Raw genomic sequence first — 22,483 nt, forward strand, 5'->3', positions numbered from 1 at the left:
CAAGAATGGCTACTTGAAAGTAAATATTTCCAGATCAGAGCTGAACTGACACAACTGGACAGCAGAGGGGAAGAGTGTGGCTAAGGAATTGAACTCATGGGTCTAGTGGGGCCCCTACAACATCACTATTTCACTGCAGCCAAATCTCAATTCATTCATAGTTTTCATTCCTTTAACAAATATCTATTAAGCAATTACTAGGTGGTGGGCACCCTGTTAAAAGTGATAAATGCAACACAGTCACTTAGAGTTAGTGAGATAAATGCTAGAAGGGGCATAAGCACAGGGGCCACTACTATTCTTACCAGTTACAGGATCTGAGCAAGTAAAAGCTTACTTTCTCCAGCCTTGTGGGCAAGGCAGGAGTTCATGAAGGAAGCTCTATTTAAATTGGGTTGTGAAGGGTAGTTAGGATTTTGACAATTAGATAAGAATAAATGGAAACAATTGAAAAAATAATGGGAAGCTTAGAGAAGGTTCAAAGAGCAACCCGAAAAACCACTGGGAAATAAAAAGAAGTGGTCAGACAGCATGAAACAAGGAAACAAGTATTAATACTGGGTGTCTAGATATTATGCAGTAGGCAGGGAGGAGGCTCTGACTTTTTTTAGCAAGAAGTCATGTGATCATGTATTTTAATAATCCTGAGCATATTTCATCCATCCTTCTAAATTTTAAGTATGAAGAGAAAAAGGACCTTGGTTATGGGAGCCAGTATAAACAGCCAGAAAGAGGAAGAAGCCACAAGGACACAATGTGGCAGAGGTAAATAATTTAAAAATCAAAGATAAAAAAGTTTTAATGTATCATCTTAAACACAAGCAAGAAAGTTAAACAGTCTTAAAGCAAAAAACTAAGTGAAACTAGGAGCCTTGAGAAGTAAGCTGAGCCCTGCAGTCAGCTTTTGCCTTGTGGGTATTTTCCAAATCCTGTTTGACAAATGCCAAACCCTTTAGCTTCTGTTTCCATGGCCTCGCAGGATATAGGAGACAAAAAAAAGGCCTGCCCAAGGAAGGAAGTCCAGTAGGGGACACTCCAGTCATGAAGCTGGGACCCCAAATGACTACCCCTCAATTAAAAGATGAACTAGAAATAGATCCCTGGAAGACTACAAGGAAAATTAGCTTTTGCAAAGTTAGAAACCAATGGAGGGGAAAAGAAAAACATGGCTAAGGATTTGGACCCCAAGTTATGCCCTCATGCAGATTTTTAATCTAAATTCCTGCTACCAAGATGACTCAACACACACACACACACACACACACACACACATACACACACACACCTCATACACACAAACAAACAAGCAATAAAAAAAAAAGGAAGTCAAAAATTTAATTTAGGGACTTCCCTGGTGACTCAGTGGTTAAGAATCCACCTGCCAATGCAGGGGACACGGGTTTGATCCCTGGTCCAGGAAGATTCCACATGCCGCGAAGCAACTAAGCCTGTGCACCACAACTACTGGGCCTGTGCTCTAGAGCCCGCGAGCCACAACTACTGAGCCCATGTACTACAACTACTGAAGCCCGCATGCCTAGAGCCCATACTCTGCAACAAGAGAAGTCACCACAATGAGAAGCCTGTGCACCACAATGAAGAGTAGCCCCCACTCATCAAAACTAGAGAAAGCCTGTGCACAGCAATGAAGACCCAGCGCAGCCAAAAAGAAAAAATTTAATTTAAAGTTATCCCAGGCGAATATTGGCCCCAGGTGCTTCACAGAGGCAAAAGAAAAACTTCTTTAAATGAACTTACCTTAATCACAGACCTTACATAGTTCTTAAGAATAAAATGTTACGGTAAGATCAGCTCACATTCAAAATAATAATTAAAACAGAGAGCAAGGGCTTCCCTGGTGGTGCAGTGGTTGAGAGTCCGCCTGCCGATGCAGGGGACACGGGTTCGTGCCCCAGCCCAGGAGGATCCCACATGCCGCGGAGCGGCTGGACCCGTGAGCCGTGGCCGCTGGGCCTGCGCGTCCGGAGCCTGTGCTCCGTAACGGGAGAGGCCACAACAGTGAGAGGCCTGAGTACCGCAAAAAAAAAAAAAAACAGAGAGCAAGAAGCAAAAATTAGCATAAACAACAGACAACAGAAACAGACCCTCAAGTTCTTTAAATACTGGAATGATCTGACACAGATTATAAAATAATTAAATATACTTTTTTTTCAAGAAATAAAAGATAAGCTAGGAAATGTGTTAAGAGAACAAAAGAACTATAAAGAATGACCAGGCAAACTTGAAATGTAGAGAAAAAGAATGTTAGAAATTTTCAATATAATTATTCAAATTTAAATGCAACGGATGGACTTAAGAACAAATATGACACATCCAAAGAGAGAATCAGTGAACTGAAAGATGGAACTAAGGAAATTACTCTAGAATGTAAAACAAAAATACAAAAAGATGGAAAATATGATAAATATATTAAGGACATGGAGGAGAAAGCAAGAAAGTTACACTAACATCTAAGTAATACTCACAATGATAAGAGACAGAAAATAAAAGTAGAAGAGACAATAATTGAAGAGATGATATCTGAGAAATTCTAGATCTAATGAAAATTACCAATTCACATATCCAAGAAGTAAGTGTCAAGCAAAATATATATTTTTTTAAATTCTACACTTAAATCACAATGAGTCTGAGAATTATCATGAGCCATTTCAGAACACAAACGAAAAAGAAAAGATCTTAAAAGGCATCCAAAGAGAAAAGAGAGATTACCTTCAAAAGGAACAGAGGTACTGTAGTTAGACTGCCTTTTCATTGGTAACAAAAGAAATCATAAAGAATGAAATGAGATCTTCTATATGCTGAAAAAAATAGCTATCAACCTAGAATTCTATACCTACAAATATATTTCAAAAACTAGGGCAAAGTAATAACATTTTCAGGCATACAAAAACAGAGTTCACTTTCAGAAGACCTTTATGAAAAGAAAGTCTATGATGTACTGCAGGTAGAAAGGAAAATGAGAGCCCATATGGAAAATCTAAGATGAAAATAAGATTGAAAAGCACAGAATATAGTAACGTATGAACAAATATAACCATTTACTATAAAAAGCAATAATGATGTTTTATAAAAATATACAAAGAAAATAATACTCAAATCAGGAGAATGGAAATGGAGTTAAGGTGTTGTAAGATTTTCATGTTCTTTGAGAGAGAGAGTAAGGGTATTACCTTTAAACTCTAATAAGGTAAACAGGCCTGTTTGACTTTTTAGAATAACAGCTACAAGAATGGCAAGAGAGTATGCAATATATTTTCAAACTAGTAGAGGAGGGAAATGGAAAAAGGAAAAATAATCCAAAAGAAAACAAGAAGGAAAAGGAAAGAAAACAAAGAACTGGGGAATAAAAAATAAAACACAAAATTTGATGTTAGATATTAATTCCAGTGTATCAGTAATTCCAGTTAAAATACGAAGATAGCCGAGCTAGAATTCTTAATCAAACTATATGCTCTGTTCAAGAGAAATATATTTCTAAAACATTACTGGGCTTCCCTGGTGGCGCAGTGGTTGAGAGTCCGCCTGCCGATCAGGGGATGCGGGTTCGTGCCCTGGTCTGGGGGGATCTCACATGCCGCAGAGCGGCTGGGCCCGTGGGCCATGGCCGCTGGGCCTGCGCGTCCGGAGCCTGTGCTCCGCGGCGGGAGAGGCCACAGCAGTAAGAGGCCCGCGTACCGCAAAAACAAACAAACAAACAAAACAACAACAACAACAACAAAAAATTACTGAAGGTTGAAAGAAAAGAGTGACAAAAATGAAAGGTAAATTTCAATCAAAGGAAAGCTGGTATCGCTATAGTAATATGAGATGGAAGAGATATTAGGTCATTGCTAAAGATAGAAATGGTTGTTTCATAATGTTGAAAGGATCAATTCACTAAGTAGATATAAAAATTTTAATTGCTCTATATACACTGACAGCTTCCAAACATATACAGCAAAATTTTACAGAAGTACAAAGAAAAGAAGAAAAATCCACAATTAGAGTGGGATAGATAGTGTCACCTCTCTCTCAGTATTAATTAGAGCAAGTGGGCCTGTACCCTCAAAAATATCAGTAGAATGAACAGGATTAAAATAACATGATTAACAGACTTGACCTAATGAATGCACATAGAAAATGTACCAACAACTGTAGAATATACATTCTTTTCAAGCACAGAGAGAATATTTACAAGATTTGATAATGTTGGCCATAAAAGAAGCCTCAACAAACTTCAAGTTATTGAATAAAAAGTACTAGTTTCTCTGACTGCAATGCAATTAAACTAGAAATCAATAACAAAGTTACTTTTAAAAACTTCGTATGTTTGGTAATTATAATTGAAATTAGAAAATATCTAGAACTGAATTATAATGAAAATATGTATAAGCTATTTTTATGATTATAGTTTTATTATAATGAAAGAATACAAATTAGAACCGGCCAAACAAGAGACAGATATATGGCAGAATCTAGAACTGGGAGGCTTACACAGTAGCAAAATAAGTAGAACTTACACTTGCCCTCCACAGTTTGTGGAGCCAATTTCAGGTACTTTTGATACATTTTAATCCATTTCTTAGTTTTATCTGGTTTTCCTCAAAGGATTTTGGAGCATCTATACTTCTAATATGCTGTTTATACTCCCTATGCTAAAGTAGTGGTGTAGAAAGTCTTAGAAGGGACAGTGTGTCTTCCACATCCTTCTTCTCTCCGTCTTCTTTCCATCTTCCTTTTCTGAGACTTCCTCTAACCCAGTGACCTCCCTTATTCCCCATGTACTTTTTTCACTGTCTGTCCAGGGTCCTCCATTCATGCTTTTCACTCTTAATCCTCACTGGGTAAGAGCATCATTCAAAATTTACCGAATTTCTATTCTTACTCTGCTCTCAGCTAGCTATCTGCAAGAAAAAGCAATACAGTAAATTCTTAATGCTAGGGTATTATGTATAATATTGATTCAGTGTTATCCCTCCCAAATATATTTGATTTTTAATAGCTTTTTAAAAAATATTTATTTATTTATTTGGCTGTACCGGGTCTTAGTTGCAGCACTCAGGATCTTCATTGCTGCGTGTGGGATCTTCGCTGCCGCGTACCGGAGCTTTTAGTTGCCAAGTGCGGGATCTTTATTTGTAGCATTCAGGATCTAGTTCCCTGACCAGGGATCAAACCCGGGCCCCCTGCATTGGGAGCACCGAGTCTTAACCCCTGGACCACCAGGGAAGTCCCCCAAGTATATTTGATTTTGAAAAGAAATTCCTATAAAGTCCATGAAGGTGATTCTCTTATTGCAGAATTCCAGGCCAGAGGGAAAGATATATTTGACAGAGGTCCTGATGAGGGAGTGAGCCATGAGCCATGGGGATAAATTTAGGAGCGGGTGCTCCAGGCAGAAGAAACAGCAAACTCAAAAACCCTGAGGCCGATACGTGCTTTGTATATTCAAGAAACAGTGAAAAAGCCAGTATGACTGGAGCAAGGGAGGCAGCAACAGGAGATGAGGTCAAAGAGGTAGCTGGATTCCTCTGACTGCTTTGTTCAGAGTCAGCCTAAGGGGGGCAAGGTAGAGACAGGAAGACCACTTAGGCAGCCCTCAACATAATCTAAGCAAGAGACGAGGAGCATCAGTGGAGACTGGGAGAAATCAGATTTTGAATAAATTTTGAAGGTAGAGTCAAAAGGATTTGTTGACAGTTTAGACACAGAGTGAGAAAAATCTCAATGACACGCCATGGTTTCTGAGCAACTGCAATGATGGGGAAGACTGGAAGGAACAGATCTGGAGGGAAAGATCAGGAGCTGTTTTGTAGATAAATAGTCTGAGCAGCCTATTGGGCAACCATGTGGAGATGTCAAGTAAGCAGTATATTATGGATATGCAGTCTGGAAAAGAGGCCTGGCCTAGAGATACAAATTTGAAAACCATCAACAAATGGATGATTATTGAAAACCATGAGACCGGATGAGATCATCAAGTATGTGAGCGTAGATAAAAAGGACGAGAGGTCAAAGGAGTGGTTCTGAGGCAGCAGAAAAGGAGACCGAGAAGGAGAAATAAATGAGGTAGGAAGAAAACTACCAGGAACTAGGAAGCAGGACAGTGTAGTGTCCCAAAAGCAAAGAAAGCCCTTCAAGGTGAGATCAACTGTATCAAATACTGCTGCCAAGTAAGACGAAAATGGGATTGGGCTGTTGAACTTAGCCATGTGGAAGGCACGGGCAACCTTGCCCAGAGCAGTTTCATTGGGTTCATGGAGTTCTTACCAAGACAGTAGATTTTTCTTGAATGAAGGTCTCATCGTTCTCTATATGCCTTTAGGACAATTTCCAGTTTGTTTTTTTAAGAATAATTTTCACCATTCATGTTTATTTCCCTGGAGAGAGCTTATGCAAAGCTCTGCACACTGCTGTTGCAGGAGTGACCCCCTTTCTCCTTCCCTTTTAGGAAAAACTTCTCAAAAGTTGTCAGTGTTCAATTCCTGACTCCTTTCCCCTACCCCAAATTCTTTCCTGGACCAATCCAATCGGGCTTTGTGAGCCGTCTCCTGCTGAACCCAATGAAATTGCTCTTGTATACATAAACTATTAAGGCTGTTCTTAGGAAGCTGATGGCCTTAAATGCTTATTTACAAAAGAAAACTAGTGTGCTAAGCATCCATCTTAAGACACTGAAATAATAATAGCTAACTAAACCCCAAATGGTCAAATTCGTGGCCATTTTATATAGGATAGGACAGGCCAGAAACACTGGTCTTCTCTTAAGGGATTTAAGATTGTCAAATTTTAGCACTACAGTGAAATTATTTAAGATATTCCTTATGTTCATAACATGTGAGGCTATTTTTTTTTGTCATGATGGCAAAAAAAAATGTTTTATAAAGGGAAAATATTTCAAACTGTGTTCATTCAAAGTAAGCTATCAGTTTACACTGAATAGTTTGGCCAACCTAAAAAGTACCGTATGACAAGGGGGAAATGTGATTACTTTAGACAACAATGATATGTTTTATTAAGTTTTTCATTTCTGTTGACTATTGAGTTTGTAGTTCTAGCAAAGGTATAATTCTAGAAAAAACTAGGAATCAAGAAGTTGTTTGGGCTTCCCTGGTGGCACAGTGGTTAAGAATCCACCTTCCAATGCAGGGGACACGGGTTCGATCCCTGTTCCGGGAAGATCCCACATGCCGTGGAGCAACTAAGCCCATGCACCACAACTACGGAGCCTGCGCCCTAGAGCCCGTGAGCCACAACTACTGAGCCCACGTGCCACAACTACTGAAGCCCGTGCACCTAGAGCTCATGCTGCGCAACAGGAGAAGCCACCACAATGAGAAGCCCGCACACCACAACGAAGAGTAGCCCTTGCTCGCCTCAACTAGAGAAAGCCCACGCTCAGCAACAGAGACACAACACAGCCAAAAATAAATAAGTAAAATTAATTAATTAATTTTTAAAAAACTTAAAAAAAGAAAAAGAAGTTGTTTGAACTAGGACAGATAAACCTCAGTACATTATACAAAATGTACTCAGCTCAACTGCTGTGCTTAAAATACAGATTTTAGATCCCTCTTTACAGACACTGAAGTCAATATATATCTCTGAGTTATAAATGATAGTGGTTAGCAGAGTATTATATTGTCAATGTTAAACAAAAACCAAAACTGGAATGTACAGGCGGGAAAAGGAAACACACACACAAAAAAAAGAAGGAAAAAATAAAGAAAAAAGAAAAAAAAGAAGAAAGGAAATAATAAAGAGCACAAATTAATGGAAAAGAAAACAAAATATAACATAGGGATTAAGAAAACTAAAAGTTTATTTTTAAAATTTTTTTTGGCTGTGTTGGGTCCTCGTTGCTGCGCACGAGCTTTCTCTAGTTGTGGTGAGCAGAGGCTACTATTTGTTGCGGTGCATGGGCTTCTCATTGTAGTGGCTTCTCTTATGGCGGAACACGGGCTCTAGGTGCACAGGCTTCAGTAGTTGTGGCATGCGGGCTCAGTAGTTGTGGCTCACGGGCTCTAGAGCACAGGCCCAGTAGTTGTGGCACATGGCTTAGTTGCTCCACAGCATGTGCGATCTTCCCGGACCAGGGATCAAACCCATGTCCCCTTCATTGGCAGGCAGATTCTTAACTACTGCACCACCAGGGAAGTCCCCAAAAGTTTATTTTTTAAAAAAACAAATGATTTTGACAAGTTTATGGTGTGTTTAATCAAGAAAAAAGAGGTAAGGCACAAATAACCAGTATCAGGAATAAAAAAACAAAAGACATCACATGGATCCTGAAGACAATAAAAAGGCACTAAGAGAATGATAGTGACAGAGATCTTTATTCCAAACCTAAACTGGAATTGCATTGAAATGGACAAATTCTTTAATATTATATACCTATTATATTACATGATATTACCATTAGATAAATGTGATCTATAGTCAATTTTTTCCTCCAAAAACAAAATCCAAACACAGATGTCTTTACTGGCAATACAACTTGAGAAACATCACTGAAGACCTAAAAGGAAAAGGAGAGATATACCTGCACCAGCAACCTCTCTCACGCTCACAGTCCTCCCCCTCATCCACATAGTCTCCATTCTCAGCCACACACAAGTGTCTTCAGCTCACATGCCACCCTATCTTTCTCTTCCCAGGCAAAGTTCAGTGGTCCTGGTCTCCTCAGTGGCAGCCTATATTCCACTTGCCGTAAATATGACTGTCTGTGGCTCTAGGTGAGCCAAGAGGAAACTTGCTCTCATTTCATCTGGAAGATTGGGTGCATAGAGATATCCAAGGCTTGACAATTGCTCCTCAGGACTCCCCACATGCAGACATGACATCACTGGGTGTCACAGATCTTGCCTTTTACATAAATGCACTTAGTGGGAGCCTCTTACCCTCTTTTTCAGGCATTGTGATGATATGGAGGTGCTATTGGGATGAGCTCCCAGGCAGAACCCAGGAGATCCAAGTGACATTCCCTTATTCTCAGTTCTAGGTTATTTATCTATTTCCCTTTCTGCCCACAGAAAATAGGAGCCTACAGCGTCAGTAAAATGGCCCTGCTGGGACTCACCCAGACCCTGGCAGTGGAGCTGGCATCAAAGAACATCTGGGTGAACTTCCTGGTGCCAGGAATCATCAACACAGACTGCAGTCAAATGGTGAGGACCAAAGGCAGCTCCTGGACCCTCCCACACTGTCCCATTGCTGTCTTCCCCAGGCAAGACCTTAGCCAAAGAGACCCACGCTTACAAACGTGGAGTTCTATCCTCAAGCCCAACACACCTAGATTCTGGTCCACAGCTTTGAGACTTGGCAGCTTCTGCCCACAATACAGGAGAATGGGTTTCAATTTTAGGGTTTTGATTCTTCAAGGGAGGGGCAGGGAATGTTCCCCCACCTGCCTCACCTCTGAGCAGGGTCATGCTTCCACAAGGGCACGTGCATGGTGTGGCTCCCAATGTAACTGCATCTGTCTGAGTAACAATGACCTATTATTGTTCTTTGCTTTAGCTCTTTGAGGACCCAACTCTGTGGAACTGTTTGGAAAGATTCCACGGAATACAGAGGTATGTTGTGATGAGGCAGTATCCATCCGGATCTGGATTAACGTGACCTTAGAAGCTTTGTGATGGATAAAAGATCACATGCCATCACTCTGCAGGCTGTTACCCATTCCTCTTTCTGAGATCTGATCACCCGCCTAGCCCTGGGATGAGTATAAGTCCCTGCAGAGCCCATATATCTCCATTTGCAGCCCTCCACTCATCCCCATGAGGGTCTTGACTTCACAGCATCCCGCAGGAACCCAGAGCTCATGGGGAGGTGTCACCACTCTTAGCCCCACCTCCTCTTTCTGTGCAGAGTGGAGTGGCCTGAGGACTGTGCAGAACTGGTGTCCTTCCTGTGCTCTTCAGATGCCAGCTACATCACTGGCAAGAACATCATGGTGCCCAACTTCTCCCCCACCTCTGAGGGGTATGAGCTCAGAGCTCAGGCTTGCCTCTTGATGTGAAGGCCCTATGTGGTTCTGGGCCACCATGTTGGAAAACATCTATTAATGACGAGCCTGTGCTCAATATACACACTTTGAGTTCAGAATCACCAGAGGGTAAAATAGTAAAGAAAAGAAAAGAAAGTTTACAATATAAAACTGTCATTGAGTATATTCATTTTTCTTCACCCCTTTCCCACCTTGGTTATTAGGAACCATGGCCTAACAACAGCATAGTTACCAAGAGATCTGCATTCTCAGAGATGAAGTCTGGGCCACGCCATTAGGTGAGCAGCCTAGACCAGAGGACATGCTGACCAAGGGTGAAGGGAATCTAGAAGGGGTATGGCCTGAGCCCATCTGCAGCTGTGGGCAGTTCCTGGCACACTGACAGTTTCTCAAGTACCTGTACATCCCTAGCACAATAGGAGATGGCTTGGTTGTACACAGATAACAAGCCAGAAGTACAGAGGAGTTAACACCAGCAGAGGTCACCCTCACCAACAGAGGATGGGAATTGATGGATCAATGCCAGCCTCCCCACTTGGATTTTCAGAGAGTGCCAGGCAAGAATGAGGCCCTGTTACAGTGATAATTTGCACATTAATGTTGACTATTTTCCCTCCAGGGTCTCACTTTCCCCACTTCTGTTTCTTGAACTGGTACATAGTTACATAGGCATTGGTTTTTATAATACTTCATTAAGCTCTACGTTTATATTTTACATACTTTTTTGTACATATATCATGTTTCTCAATTAAATGTTAAAAACATAATAGGTGTGAGTAGGACTTTGGCTTTGAGTCATTGTAATACAAATAAAAGATTTCATAATTTGAAAAATAACAAATAAAATGACATATAAGTTGGAAGGGAGTAAAGAGAGAGTATTTTAGATTTTCATATTTATGTATTAGTCAAGATCCTAGCAAGAAACGGACAAACTCTTAAACTGAGTGATTTGAGAAGGTTTAATAAAAGTACCACTTACAGGGGGCTTCCCTGGTGGCGCAGTGGTTGAGAGTCCGCCTGCCGATGCAGGGGACACGGGTTCATGCCCCGGTCCAGGAAGATCCCACATGCCACGGAGAGGCTGGGCCAATGAGCCATGGCCGCTGAGCCTGCGCGTCTGGAACCTGTGCTCCGCAACGGGAGAGGCCACAACAGTGAGAGGCCCGCGTACCACAAAAAAAAAAAAAAAAAAAGTACCACTTACAAAGGTGTGGTCAAGGTTTAAGGAAACCAATGGTTGGGGGAGGGGGCAGCACCTCTTCTAGGCCCAAAGGAAAAAAGGAGGGAGCAGATGCAGGGACTGAAAAGGGTAGCTGTAAGGAAGAAGCCAACTGACAGGAGCCCTGGACTTAGGTAAAGAGTCCCAGCCCACACATTGTGACCTAGCAGAGACAGAGTTGGGGGAATAAATATCCAACCAGAGGCCAGAGGGAGCCTGTTGATCAGCCTGTACAGGTCAGTCTCCTAGAGCACAGAGCAGAGAAGGAAAGGGGGGAAAGTGGCTATGGAAGGATAAACAAGATGTCCAACTGGACTAGGAGGATGGTCAAGTTATTAATCTTAGATTTTGACAGTTAAGCTAATGTGTTGCAATTTCTACAGTAACCACTAAGTGAAACAAAAGATATAGAGCTACAAATTAACAAAGAAAAATAAAACGATTTAAAAAATCAATCCAAAAGAAATCAAGAAAGAAGACAAAAAGGGGACTTCCCTGGTGGTCCAGTAAGTAATACTCCACACTCCCAGTGCAGGGGGCCCAGTTTTGATCCCTGGTCGGGGAACTAGGTCCCACATGCATGCCACAACTAAGAGTTCATGTGCCGCAACTAAGAGTCTGCATGCCACAACTAAGAGTCCACATGCCTCAACAAAGATCCCACGTACTGCAACTAAGACCTGGCACAGCAAAAACAAATAAATAAATAATAAATCAATAAAAATAAATATTAAAAAAAGAGAAAAAGAAATAGCAAACATAGGATAAGTGGAAAATACAAAATAATAAGAGGATGGATATAAACCCAAATATATATGTGAGTGTAAATGGACTGAATGGTCTACTTAAAAGAAAAAGATTATCAAACTGGATAAGGAAGGAAGGAAGGAATCCAACCATATAAACACATATGAGACTTTAAAAATAAAATCTGAGGTATACAAGAAGGCTGAAAGTAAAGGCAGGAGAAGGGTATCACACTGTGTTGAGGGTCCCCAAGACCACCCTCAGGCTCAATGATTTACTAAAAGGATTCACAGGACTCAGAAAAGCTGTTATACTCATGGTTATAGTTTATTACAGTGGAAGGGTACAGATTAAAATCAGCAAAGGGAAAAGGCACATGAGATGAAGTCCAAGAGCAACCAGGTACAAGCTTCAAGGTGTCCCCTCTCAGTGCAGTAGTATGGGGTCATGCTTAATTCTAGCATCAATATTGAATATGTGCAAAGTGTTGTCAACTAGGGAAGCTCACCCAAGCCTTGGTGTCCAGAGTTTTTATTGGGAGTCAGTCATAAAACACTCACATGACTGATCTTAGCTACCCAGCCTCCAACCCACCAGAGGTCAAACTAACACAGTGTATCCAAAACCTCAGGCATGCAAAAACACTCTTATCAGGAAGAATATTCCAAGTACTCAGAGGTTATCCTCCGAGATGCAGTCATGTGAGGTGATGGTGTGTTAATTAACTCTACAGTGGTAATCACTTCACAATGTATATGTATATCAAGTCGTCACGTTTATACTTTAAATATATACAATTTTATTTGTCAATTATACCTCAATAAAGCATGTGAAAATACACAGGACCAAAGCCCACACCACAGAGAGGTAAGCAAGACACCATTAAATCCTGGCCCTTTACATTTATTGGTAAAGCTCCTTATTGCTAGTAATAGTAATATCCTAGTACAGAAGAAGAACAGGCAGATCAAATGTGTTGATAATTCAGGCAGCCACTAATAGGTTTACAACTCAGCACCTGCCACAGCCAGGTTCACATTGGCCAGGCCCAGCCTAGCTCAGGCTCCAGGGACCCGCCCTCACTCTGCGGACAAAGACCAGCAAGGATCTTCTGTATCAGTCAGTCCAGAGGAGCAAGTCCAGGCCAACACACACAAGGGCAAACCAAATCAAAAAGGATGTTGAGGACAAAGAGAATTAACCCAAGGTTGGCTTATTATCTAACATAGCCTAGCTTACCGTAAGCAAGGGTGGAGGAGGAGGGTCTGAGGAGTGGTGGTTTGTGGTGTCTGAGATTAGGACCGGAATGGTGTTTAGTCTTGCCCCTCTTTCTTGCTCTCTGGGACCACCTGCTCTGGGGGGAAGCCAGCTGCCGTGTTGCGAGGATGCTCAAGTAGCCCTAAGGAGAGGCCCATGTGGTGGGGAACTGAGGCCTCCTGCCAACAGCCATGTGACTGAGCCATAAAGAAATTATTATAATATTAGGTTCTGCCTCTGGTGAGGGCACAGGTTCTCCTGAGTCAGGGTTCCCTGTTCGTGGGAATGAGCAGAGGACAGAGCACATAATCCCCAGGGACATTTTTCTGTTGACAAGGATACCTGAGGGTTTATACAACAGGTATATTTAGCTCCAGAGCTTGGGTTATGTGGTGGTTGCTTATATTTGCTGCCCGAATTACCCTTCAGGATTAGAAGATTTATTATCTCAGCTGCTGGGAGAAAGCCCTCAACAGTCAACCCCCTTAGGGATTTCTTTAGCTGAAGAGCACCCTTCTTCCAGCAGCCCACATCCAATGATCGATGAATGAGTGGAATGGAGCCCAGCCCTCTCACCCCAGCTCAGGAGAGCTCTGAAGGATCATCCCATCTTCAGAGCTCCCCGCAGGACTGACTGAGACGTTCCCTTGAGACTGCATTCAGCTAGACTTCATTCTTTGCCCAACCCTGCTTCCCTCTCCTCCTAAAAAACCTCCTACATGTTAATCTCCATCTCAGAATCTGCTTCCTGGGAAACCCAAGCAGGGAGGGTGGGTACCCAAGAGTGGTCTAAGAAAACAGATGAGACAGGGTTTTAGAGCTGGATTACTGGCCACCCAACTGGCGTCACTGTTAGGAGTGGCTGCCTTTCCGGAATGAAATCGGCAAGGTTTTTTTTTAAAGAAAAATGTATGTCTTTCTGTAATATTTGACTTATCATGTCCATGTATCATATTGCTTTCATTTATAAATGGTTAATTGCAAATGTCTGAGGTGTGGTATTATAAGCCATTTAAATTTTATTCTTTACATGTTTTGTTTCAAAAATGATTGAATGCTATTTAAGAATATCGAGAAATCAGGAAAAGAAGTGGGGAGAGGGTTAATATTTTGTTCCTGCCTTCAGGGCTTCAAATCATATGTCAATTAAGTTCTAAAACTTCAGACAGTGCGGCCTGGTAAAGGATCCATTCGTGTGTCTTCACCTGGCAACTTCTCCAGCCCCCACTCACCACCTCAGCCTTCCCAGTAAGAGAAGCCACCTCCTGGTGGGTTCTGTGTGGGTATAAAAGGTGTGCGTGTGTATGTGTGTGTTGAGTGGTGTGGAGAGATCATGCCCTCTCCCCTGGGTTACACCCGGTCAAAGGGTACCACATAGTGACTGACACAGCCTCCCCCATGTTACCACTCAGAGCAGCCCTGAGCCCTTCTGGTGGGGCATAAACCTGATTTGGGGCTGACAGGGTCAGGGCAGGTTCTGGCATCAGTGAGTCTTCTTTCCACCGCGACGGCCTCCTTCTCTCCCTCCACGATTCTCTCTCAGGGGCCACACCAGTGGTCCTGCCAGCTGGTCTTGATCAGGGAAACCCCAGCTCCTCAGAGATACTGTAGGAAACTTGGCTGTCAAAGGGACTCAGCCTCCTTCCTCTCAGGGGTCCTGCTTCCGTGTAAATGTGTAGGAGCAGAGAGATATGTATGGGTTTGGATGCCTGAGAGCATCCAAGAACCACGTACAATATCATATTCCAGTGGGTATATCAGAGGAGGCTGATGGGACACCATTTGCCTACAGAGTCTGAATCCAGGCCCTCATTCAGGTTAATATCCTTTTACTGTTATAACAGTAATTCACAAAGGGAGGAATCACTCCGTTGTTAAATCCTGTTACATTCCTGGTAACCAGGGTTAGATTCGCCAGGAAATTACTAGGTTTGGTCAGTGCCCTCAGGTTAAGTCTCTCTTTGTCTCCCTGGGAATGTCATGCCTTCCCGGAGAGTATCAATTCCTCAGAGGTCCTGGGGGAAGGTTAATGATTCTGCATCTCCAGCATTTTGGCTCAGACACAGGAAGCATAACTGGACAGTGTGTGGGGCTGGGGAAAGGAAGAGTTCTTCCTTCTAAGTTTTATGCCAGCACTTCATGACTCTGCAGCTGTCTGTGGAACCCCTGCTCCTGCTGTGGGATCAGCTGTCCTCTTTCTGTCTTGGAATTAGTGTGGCCACTGGTTTCTCTTCACATCTGATTTGGAGATGCTAAGGGTGTGCCTCTAATCCAAGCCCTCTCAATTATCCCTAATGATTCAACAGAAATTTATCACGTAGCCCTATGTGATGGCCAAATGACCCCACACTGCCTTAGGCTTAGAAAGTTTACATTGCCATTGGTAAACAACATCACTGCAGTGAAAAAACGAGGCAGGTGTCCAGGGGTGGAGAAGGGCATCCAAGAATCTGCTTATAGCTTCAATGCCTTCAGGGCATGAAGCCACAGGATAGCTAGGTTGGAGCTAGGAAGGATCAGGGCAAGCTCTAGATTGGAGGAATAAAGAAATCTACATGTACTTAACTCATATCCTGGATGGCCTCTGGAAATAGGCTCACAGCTCCCGTGCCCTGGTGGAGAGCTGTCCATTGTAGTATTACGGGCATCTGAGTCTCTGCATGTGCTTCTCACCTAAAGCTGTTCTTCCCCCTGAAGTTGGTGGCAGGTGGTACCACCTGGGAAGTCAACTGGGGAGGCCATAGCCCTTGTGAGTAGGAGGGATTCCGCCAGAAGGAGAAGTCATGGCCATCCTAGTGACTGCCACCAGGGAGGCGAGAGGCCATTAGGAGACTCCTGCCTCCAACTAAGACCTGCCTAGGGAGTCCAATTCCTTCCTTTTTCTGGGCTTCAAGGAGTCTATGCTCGAGGTCACTACTAGCGGTGGGGAAAAGTGGCTGCCTGACCCTCCTCTGCCTCACTCTGTTCTTTGAAAGCAAGTCACGAAGTACCTCCCACACTTCAGGTATGGGGGATTAGCCTTCACCTTTTGAAGAATAGTATCAAATAATTGTGGATGTATTTTCAAACCACAACGTATATACAGAAGGAAGGAAATTTCCCAAATCAACAATGATGGATACTTCTGAGGAAGGGAATAGACTAGAGGAGTCAAGTAGAAAGAAGTTTTTTGTTTTCCCTCTGTTTTTTAATAAGAGTGTATTCTTGGGGAACTTCCTAGCGGTCCAGTGCTTAGGACTCCACGATTTCACTGCCATGGGCCCTGGTTTGATCCCTGGTCGGGGAACTGAGATCCCACAAGCTGCACGGCGTGGCAAAAGAAAAGTGTATGCCTGTCATACTCTTGTAATTAAAAAATAAATATTATTGACTATTACACATATGGCAAGCAGTGAAACTGGTGGGAAGCTAGAAGCTCCCCTAAGGGGCAGACTGTGACTTACTGCCCATCTCTGCCATGGTTTCTCCTGCCTGAACCCACCCAATAGACATGAGGGAACAAGGAAGAAAATGATTATTGCTAAGAGCTTCTCAGAGGACTCATCATTTCCTTAGCACACAAACAAGGAGTCAGATGACTGCACTTTACTGAGAAGTGAAAGGTTGGGAAAAAACATTAGAACCATTAGTCGGTTTCCTCCATCCCCATTCTTCATCCACAATTTCATTTAATGTGGAAATCATACTATTAGTTTTGATGGCTTGATTACAGGCTTTGGTTGGGGCACAGACAACCCAGGGGAAGTGTCCAAGAGTGATGAGCTGGGGGATTCTACACCCTTGTGGCCCCCCTCAATCTGGGCCCTCGGGCCCACTCCCGTTCCTGTATCCCATGTAGATACCCGTTCTTAAACAGCTAGGGCCAGTGCCAGCATCTCCATGCAGTTAGGGGAGCCCTGTGGGAGGATCGGTCCACACCCAAGCAGAGAAATCACACAGTGGCTAGTTAGGGCCTATCCCTTGGGAACTAATGGCCTATCGGGGAATTTTCTCTCTCCTGGGAGGCAAGATGTGTCTACCCTTCCTGGGCCTTTGCTGACCCCTTCAGGCGAGGGAAGGAACTTCAGCTGTGTCCACACAAGCACAACACTCCCATCTCTCCAGGCCCCCCGCATCTCACTTACCTGATCCTTTGCGTAGGAGAGACAGCCAGAGCCCCCAGGCTCTGTCCCACCTGGAGGAAACCCTGCCCATCAGGGCTGCAAGCAGGGACAAATAGGACCTTCTCCCCTTCTTCTCCTATAGAGGAAAGTACTTTGTAAAGGTGGCCTATCCCACTCACTTTACAGACTAAGAACCACCCTGTGTGCCCTAAAGGCGTTGCTAGAGACACCCAAGGTTCAACCACCAGCTATCTCTAGTCTACATTCAAGTCTTGTATTTGTCTTTTTCGTGTGTGACTCTCCCTTTTGGAGGAGATCATACACTGGAGAACTCCCGGTTTGGAAGAATTTTTGGATTTGAATTTGGAATTTTTGAATTTTGCAGTATCCAACAACGGATACTGCAATGGATACCACCTCTGGCTTGAAGAGTCTCAGAAAGGGAGCTCTGGGGCACCCAGAGAGTAGCTACAAGAAAAGGGCCACCCATGGGAAGTGGGATGCAGGTATCCCTCTTGAACTGGAAGGGCACAAACCGGTGTAGTAAATACCTGCACCTTCCTCCGAGTCCTCCATCTCCATGTCCTGCTGATGCTTTCCACCAGCCGATCCCAACCAGAAGCTGGAGGCATCAGAGTATGTTGATAATGTCCATATGCGCCAGCCTCCCTGGCTGGGAGTGGATGGGTGGAAAGTGGGTCTGAAGGGGCAAAAAGAAGACAACTAATGCAGGAGCCAACAGAGGAAAAGGACAAAGAGCTAAGCTGCTTTTCCATCTGCCTCTATTAATGACATGAACAGATTGAGAAAACAATATATAATGATTAAGAAGCACACCTGGGGAAGGCAGTGGTTTGTGATGTGCAAAGCTATGCACCAGAATTTTGATTATAATTGGTTTACTCAGTTTTGAGATTTATTTTGAAGGAGTTATTAACTTGGGCTTTAAAAACAAACAAGGAGAATGATTAATTCTAAAACTGCTGCTGTTGCAGATCTCAGCCTGAGTGTATCCTCATTAAAAAGGGAAAAACCCATCTAAGTCATGAAACACGGTACTGGTGGATTTGTGTGAATGTGGAATAAGGAAGCAGGTGTCTATGGCAGGAAGGCTTGAGCAAGGACACCGGAGAAGCTTGATGAGAAAGATAAATGTCTTTAAACCTTAGAGGAGATGCAGAAGATTTAGTAGGACAGGTCCTCTCGGCAGATGGTTATTCTTCCTCTTGGTCAGATGACCTGCCTATTTTTGGGTTAATCATTTCTATTTTATTCATTTCAACATGAGGGCTGCTGGTGATAGATCAAGATGATCGAGACCTCAGTCATCCATCTGATCTACTAGAAAAGCTGGAAACTTTCTCTGCATCCTTTTTTTAAATCTCATAAAACCCTAAACTTCATCTCCCATCTTCCCTAAATTATATCTGTATTTCATCTTTTATGGAACCTTTTGGGTGTCCATAAACAAGTCATTCATAAAAAGATAGTTTTAGGACACTTTCTTATCTCAGGTGGGTAAACCGAGGTCTTTTTCGCATTGATTTTAATAAAAACTGAAGGTATGAACCTATCAGTGTCTGGTATGGATGAATTCACCAGCCACTTTTCACAAAGTGGACACTGAAGAGGAAACTTGGGGTGATTGGCAGCAATTTTAACATCTGGGTATGCAGTCAAGTTCCCTTTAATTGGAGCTCTGGGGTGAGCTGGGTTTTTGTCTCTTTGCTCAGAACCTCTGAAGGGGACAGTTAAGAAAAGTTGCTATTAATTGGTTCTTCCCATTCCTACAGTCCAAGAATCTAATGAGGTGAAACTAATAGGAAAATGTTTGCTGTGGTTCCACACACTTTGTTAGGTAGAAAGATCATCAACACGATTTTCTACTCATTTGCTCACAAATGTGAACCAATTCGGGGGTAGACTAGAAAGGACCATTAACTATGAGGTCAGGAGCTTGGTATTCTAATTCCACTGTTTAACCAACTAGCTGTGTGTGCTCAGGTAAGATTTACTTAATTCTCTGTGTCTGTTTCCTATAACTTTCCAGCAGAATAATTAGACCGAACAATCAATCTACATTCAAGAAACTAAAATGCCAGGTCCTAAGAGCAAGGGAGAGGGGTGTGGTAGCCGAGGCTGGCCATGAGGACGGGGGGCCAGAGCACACAGGACCTCAGAGACCTGGTTAAGGATTTTACTCTTTATTCTAAGACCGTTAAGAGGCCCCTGAAGTGTTTCAAGCAGGGGCTGACATAACTAGATATTGGCTTGAAAAGATCATTCTGGTTCCATTTTGGGAAATGTATCAGAACCCCCTATATGACATTTAAAGTTATGTCAAAACATGCTAACCTTACCTATATTCCCATGCTATGGTATAATGAAGAATTCGTCTGGCCTTTGTCCCAGGTTCCTGGCACAGAGCTTCTAAAACCTTTGGAATTCCCCAAGTGATACTGTTATTCCTGAGCCCCTGGACCATACCTGAATTTATATTAGTAAGATACTCAGGGGGTCTCCTAAATGACTCAGGGGGTCTCCAGGATGGGGGCTGGTCACCCAAAAAACCCGATTAGAAGGTTAGGTCTTTAAATGATGTGCGACCAGCCCAGCCCTATCCCCGGGTGGGGAACAGGACTGACGACTGCATTCAGTCACCTGGTCAGCGATTTAATCAGTCATATCTCTGAAATGAAGCCCCAATAAAAGCTGAACACTGAAGCTCAGGGGAGCATCCTGGTTGGTGAACACATCAATGTGCCAGGAGGGTGACCTGTCCTGATTCCCCTGGAGGGAATCCTCCAGGCAGGGAAACTCTACGTTCGGGGGCCTCCCAGACCTTGCCCCATGTGTCTTTCATTTGGCTGGTCCTGATCTGTATCCTTTATAATAAAATTATCATCAGGTAGTGCTTTCCTGAGTTCCATGAGTCATTGCAGAGAACTAACAAAACTGAGGGGGTCATGGGAACCTCCTGGATTTGTAGCCTCTTGGTCAAAAGTGTGGGTGACCTGGGAACCCCCAAAGTATGCCTGGCATCTGAAGTGGGGGCCGTCTTCTGGAGGACTGAGTTCCCACCTGCTTGTGGTCTGCAGTAACTCCAGGGGGTTAGTATCACAATTGGATTGCAGTACACCGGGTGGTGTCAGACCAGTGCCAGGTTGAAACAGAATCCAAGCTATTTTGTTTTAGTCATTCTCAATCAGTTTCAAGTCAAAAAGCCTTTTGTCGGGCCTTCCCTGGTGGCGCAGTGATTGAGAATCTGCCTGCTAATGCAGGGGACACGGGTTCGAGCCCTGGTCTGGGAGGATCCCACAGGCCGCGGAGCAACTAGGCCCGTGAGCCACAACTACTGAGCCTGTGCATCTGGAGCCTGTGCTTCGCAACAGGAGAGGCCGTGACAGTGAGAGGCCCGCGCACCGCGATGAAGAGTGGCCCCCACTTGCCACAACTAGAGAAAGCCCTCGCACGGAAACGAAGACTCAACACAGCAAAAATAAATTAATTAATTAATAAACTCCTACCCGCAACATCCAAAAAAAAAGTCTTTTGTCAAAAGGAGTTTAAAAAAAAAAAAGTGTCCCAAAATTAAGAAATGGACATATTTGTCTGCATTTGAGAAAAACCACTGGCTTCAGGCAGCTCAAAATTCTGACCTGGTTACCTGGTGGCTCCCCTGGAGGCTCAGTGCCATTCATGCTTGCTGGTTATTAGCCCTAATGTAACTTGGGGGTGAAATCTTGCTTTTGCATTACTGGCCATACTGCAGCCCCTTGTCATTTGCTTCTGAGATGTGTTACTTTCACTGGGCCTGGGAGTCTGCATGCCTGTCATCTCAGGCCATCCTGTGTGGGCTTCCTTTCCAACAAACAATGCAGACTAGATATTTTGGTGACCTTTGAAATGAAACTGCAACCTTTCATAGTTCTTTAAACTAGCTGCTTACATAAACGTTGTTTGCCAACTCTAAAACCCTCCATTTTCATACCCTTTCTGGACCAGCACACTCCTTAATTTCCCCACTAACAGATTAATAAATGTTGAACTTTGCTTGCAATCAATCTAAGAAATTTTGTTGAATATCTTCTAGAAATGACTACAGTAAAACTTCAGGTTAGTAGTGGGCAGGAGAAAAAAGTCTCTTCCAGAATGCTGTCTTAACACAGCCTACTTCAGTCCAGATAGATCACAGGTTACACATTCAATATGCCCAAGCGAAGCACATGCGTTAGAAAGATACTGGTATTTGTGATTAATACATCATTTAACAAATTCTGCCATTAAAGATTTCTTGGCCTTTTTAATCATTTGTATTATAAATTTGGTTATCAAGTTTTCCATAACTAGAAGTAAAATCCCATTACAAATGATTCTCAGTAATAACTCTCTTCAAAGGCATCCACAGCGGCAATGCTTCTGATCACAGTAGCAGCGTAGTAATAATTGTCCGGAAGGAAAATCCCCAATTGTCCATCGTCTTTTTCATAGATAGAGCTGGAAGAGCTCCACCAACCACAGAGCAATTCCGTTTTTTGGTGGTTTTTATTCTGCATTTCCCTTTATAGTAAATGCTTTTTTTTACCACTTTTCTCTCCCCATTTCCACCCTGGACATTCTAATCACTCCTCCCAGAAAAACACTTAAAAAAATAATTTTTTTTAATGTGGGGAAGTTGAAAAAAGAAAAAGAAAGGTTTGACTGGCATTTTCCTCCTTGTTCTACTGGGTGCAGAGCTCTTGATATTTCAGTCTCTAGGCCTCATTCTGATTCATCTCCAGGTTCAACATCCTTGTCACTACTGTCATCAGCCCAAGGGTGGCTTTGCAAGAACCGCATAGAATCACAGCATAGAGAAAGAGATAGTGGATCCTGCCCTCAGCTTCCTGTGCCACCTTCTTTATTTCGTGCCACCAACACAAAGCTTAATTACAGGTTCCTACCCTTAGTCAACCTTATCAAGATTTCTAGGAGATCATTAGAAATATTTCATTACTAATTGTGTTCCTGAGTATACAAGACAAGAATAATATGCTCTATTGCAGAGCAGAAGGAAGAAAGTATATGGCATATTATATATACATATAGTTATATGTGTGTGTATATCTATATATAGATACACAAACATACACACACACATACTGG

At 43.0% G+C, this 22,483-nt stretch overlaps 1 protein-coding gene across 1 annotated transcript in view; it reads left to right on the forward strand.

Moving 5' to 3' along the window:
- Positions 1-10,021, forward strand: part of LOC149750253 (dehydrogenase/reductase SDR family member 2, mitochondrial-like) — a 98,968-nt gene extending 88,947 nt beyond the window's left edge. Inside the window, exons 4-6 of the mRNA XM_089906257.1 lie at positions 9,033-9,167; positions 9,520-9,575; positions 9,871-10,021. Coding sequence (XP_089762383.1) covers positions 9,033-9,167; positions 9,520-9,575; positions 9,871-10,021 — 342 coding nt within the window. The remainder of the gene's footprint in view (positions 1-9,032; positions 9,168-9,519; positions 9,576-9,870) is intronic.
- Positions 10,022-22,483: the final 12,462 nt, after the last annotated feature.

The sequence above is a fragment of the Delphinapterus leucas genome, chromosome 2, assembly GCF_059928025.1.
Source record: "Delphinapterus leucas isolate spDelLeu-1000000601 "Yukka" chromosome 2, BTC_Dleu_Yukka2, whole genome shotgun sequence".
Taxonomy (NCBI): domain Eukaryota; kingdom Metazoa; phylum Chordata; class Mammalia; order Artiodactyla; family Monodontidae; genus Delphinapterus; species Delphinapterus leucas.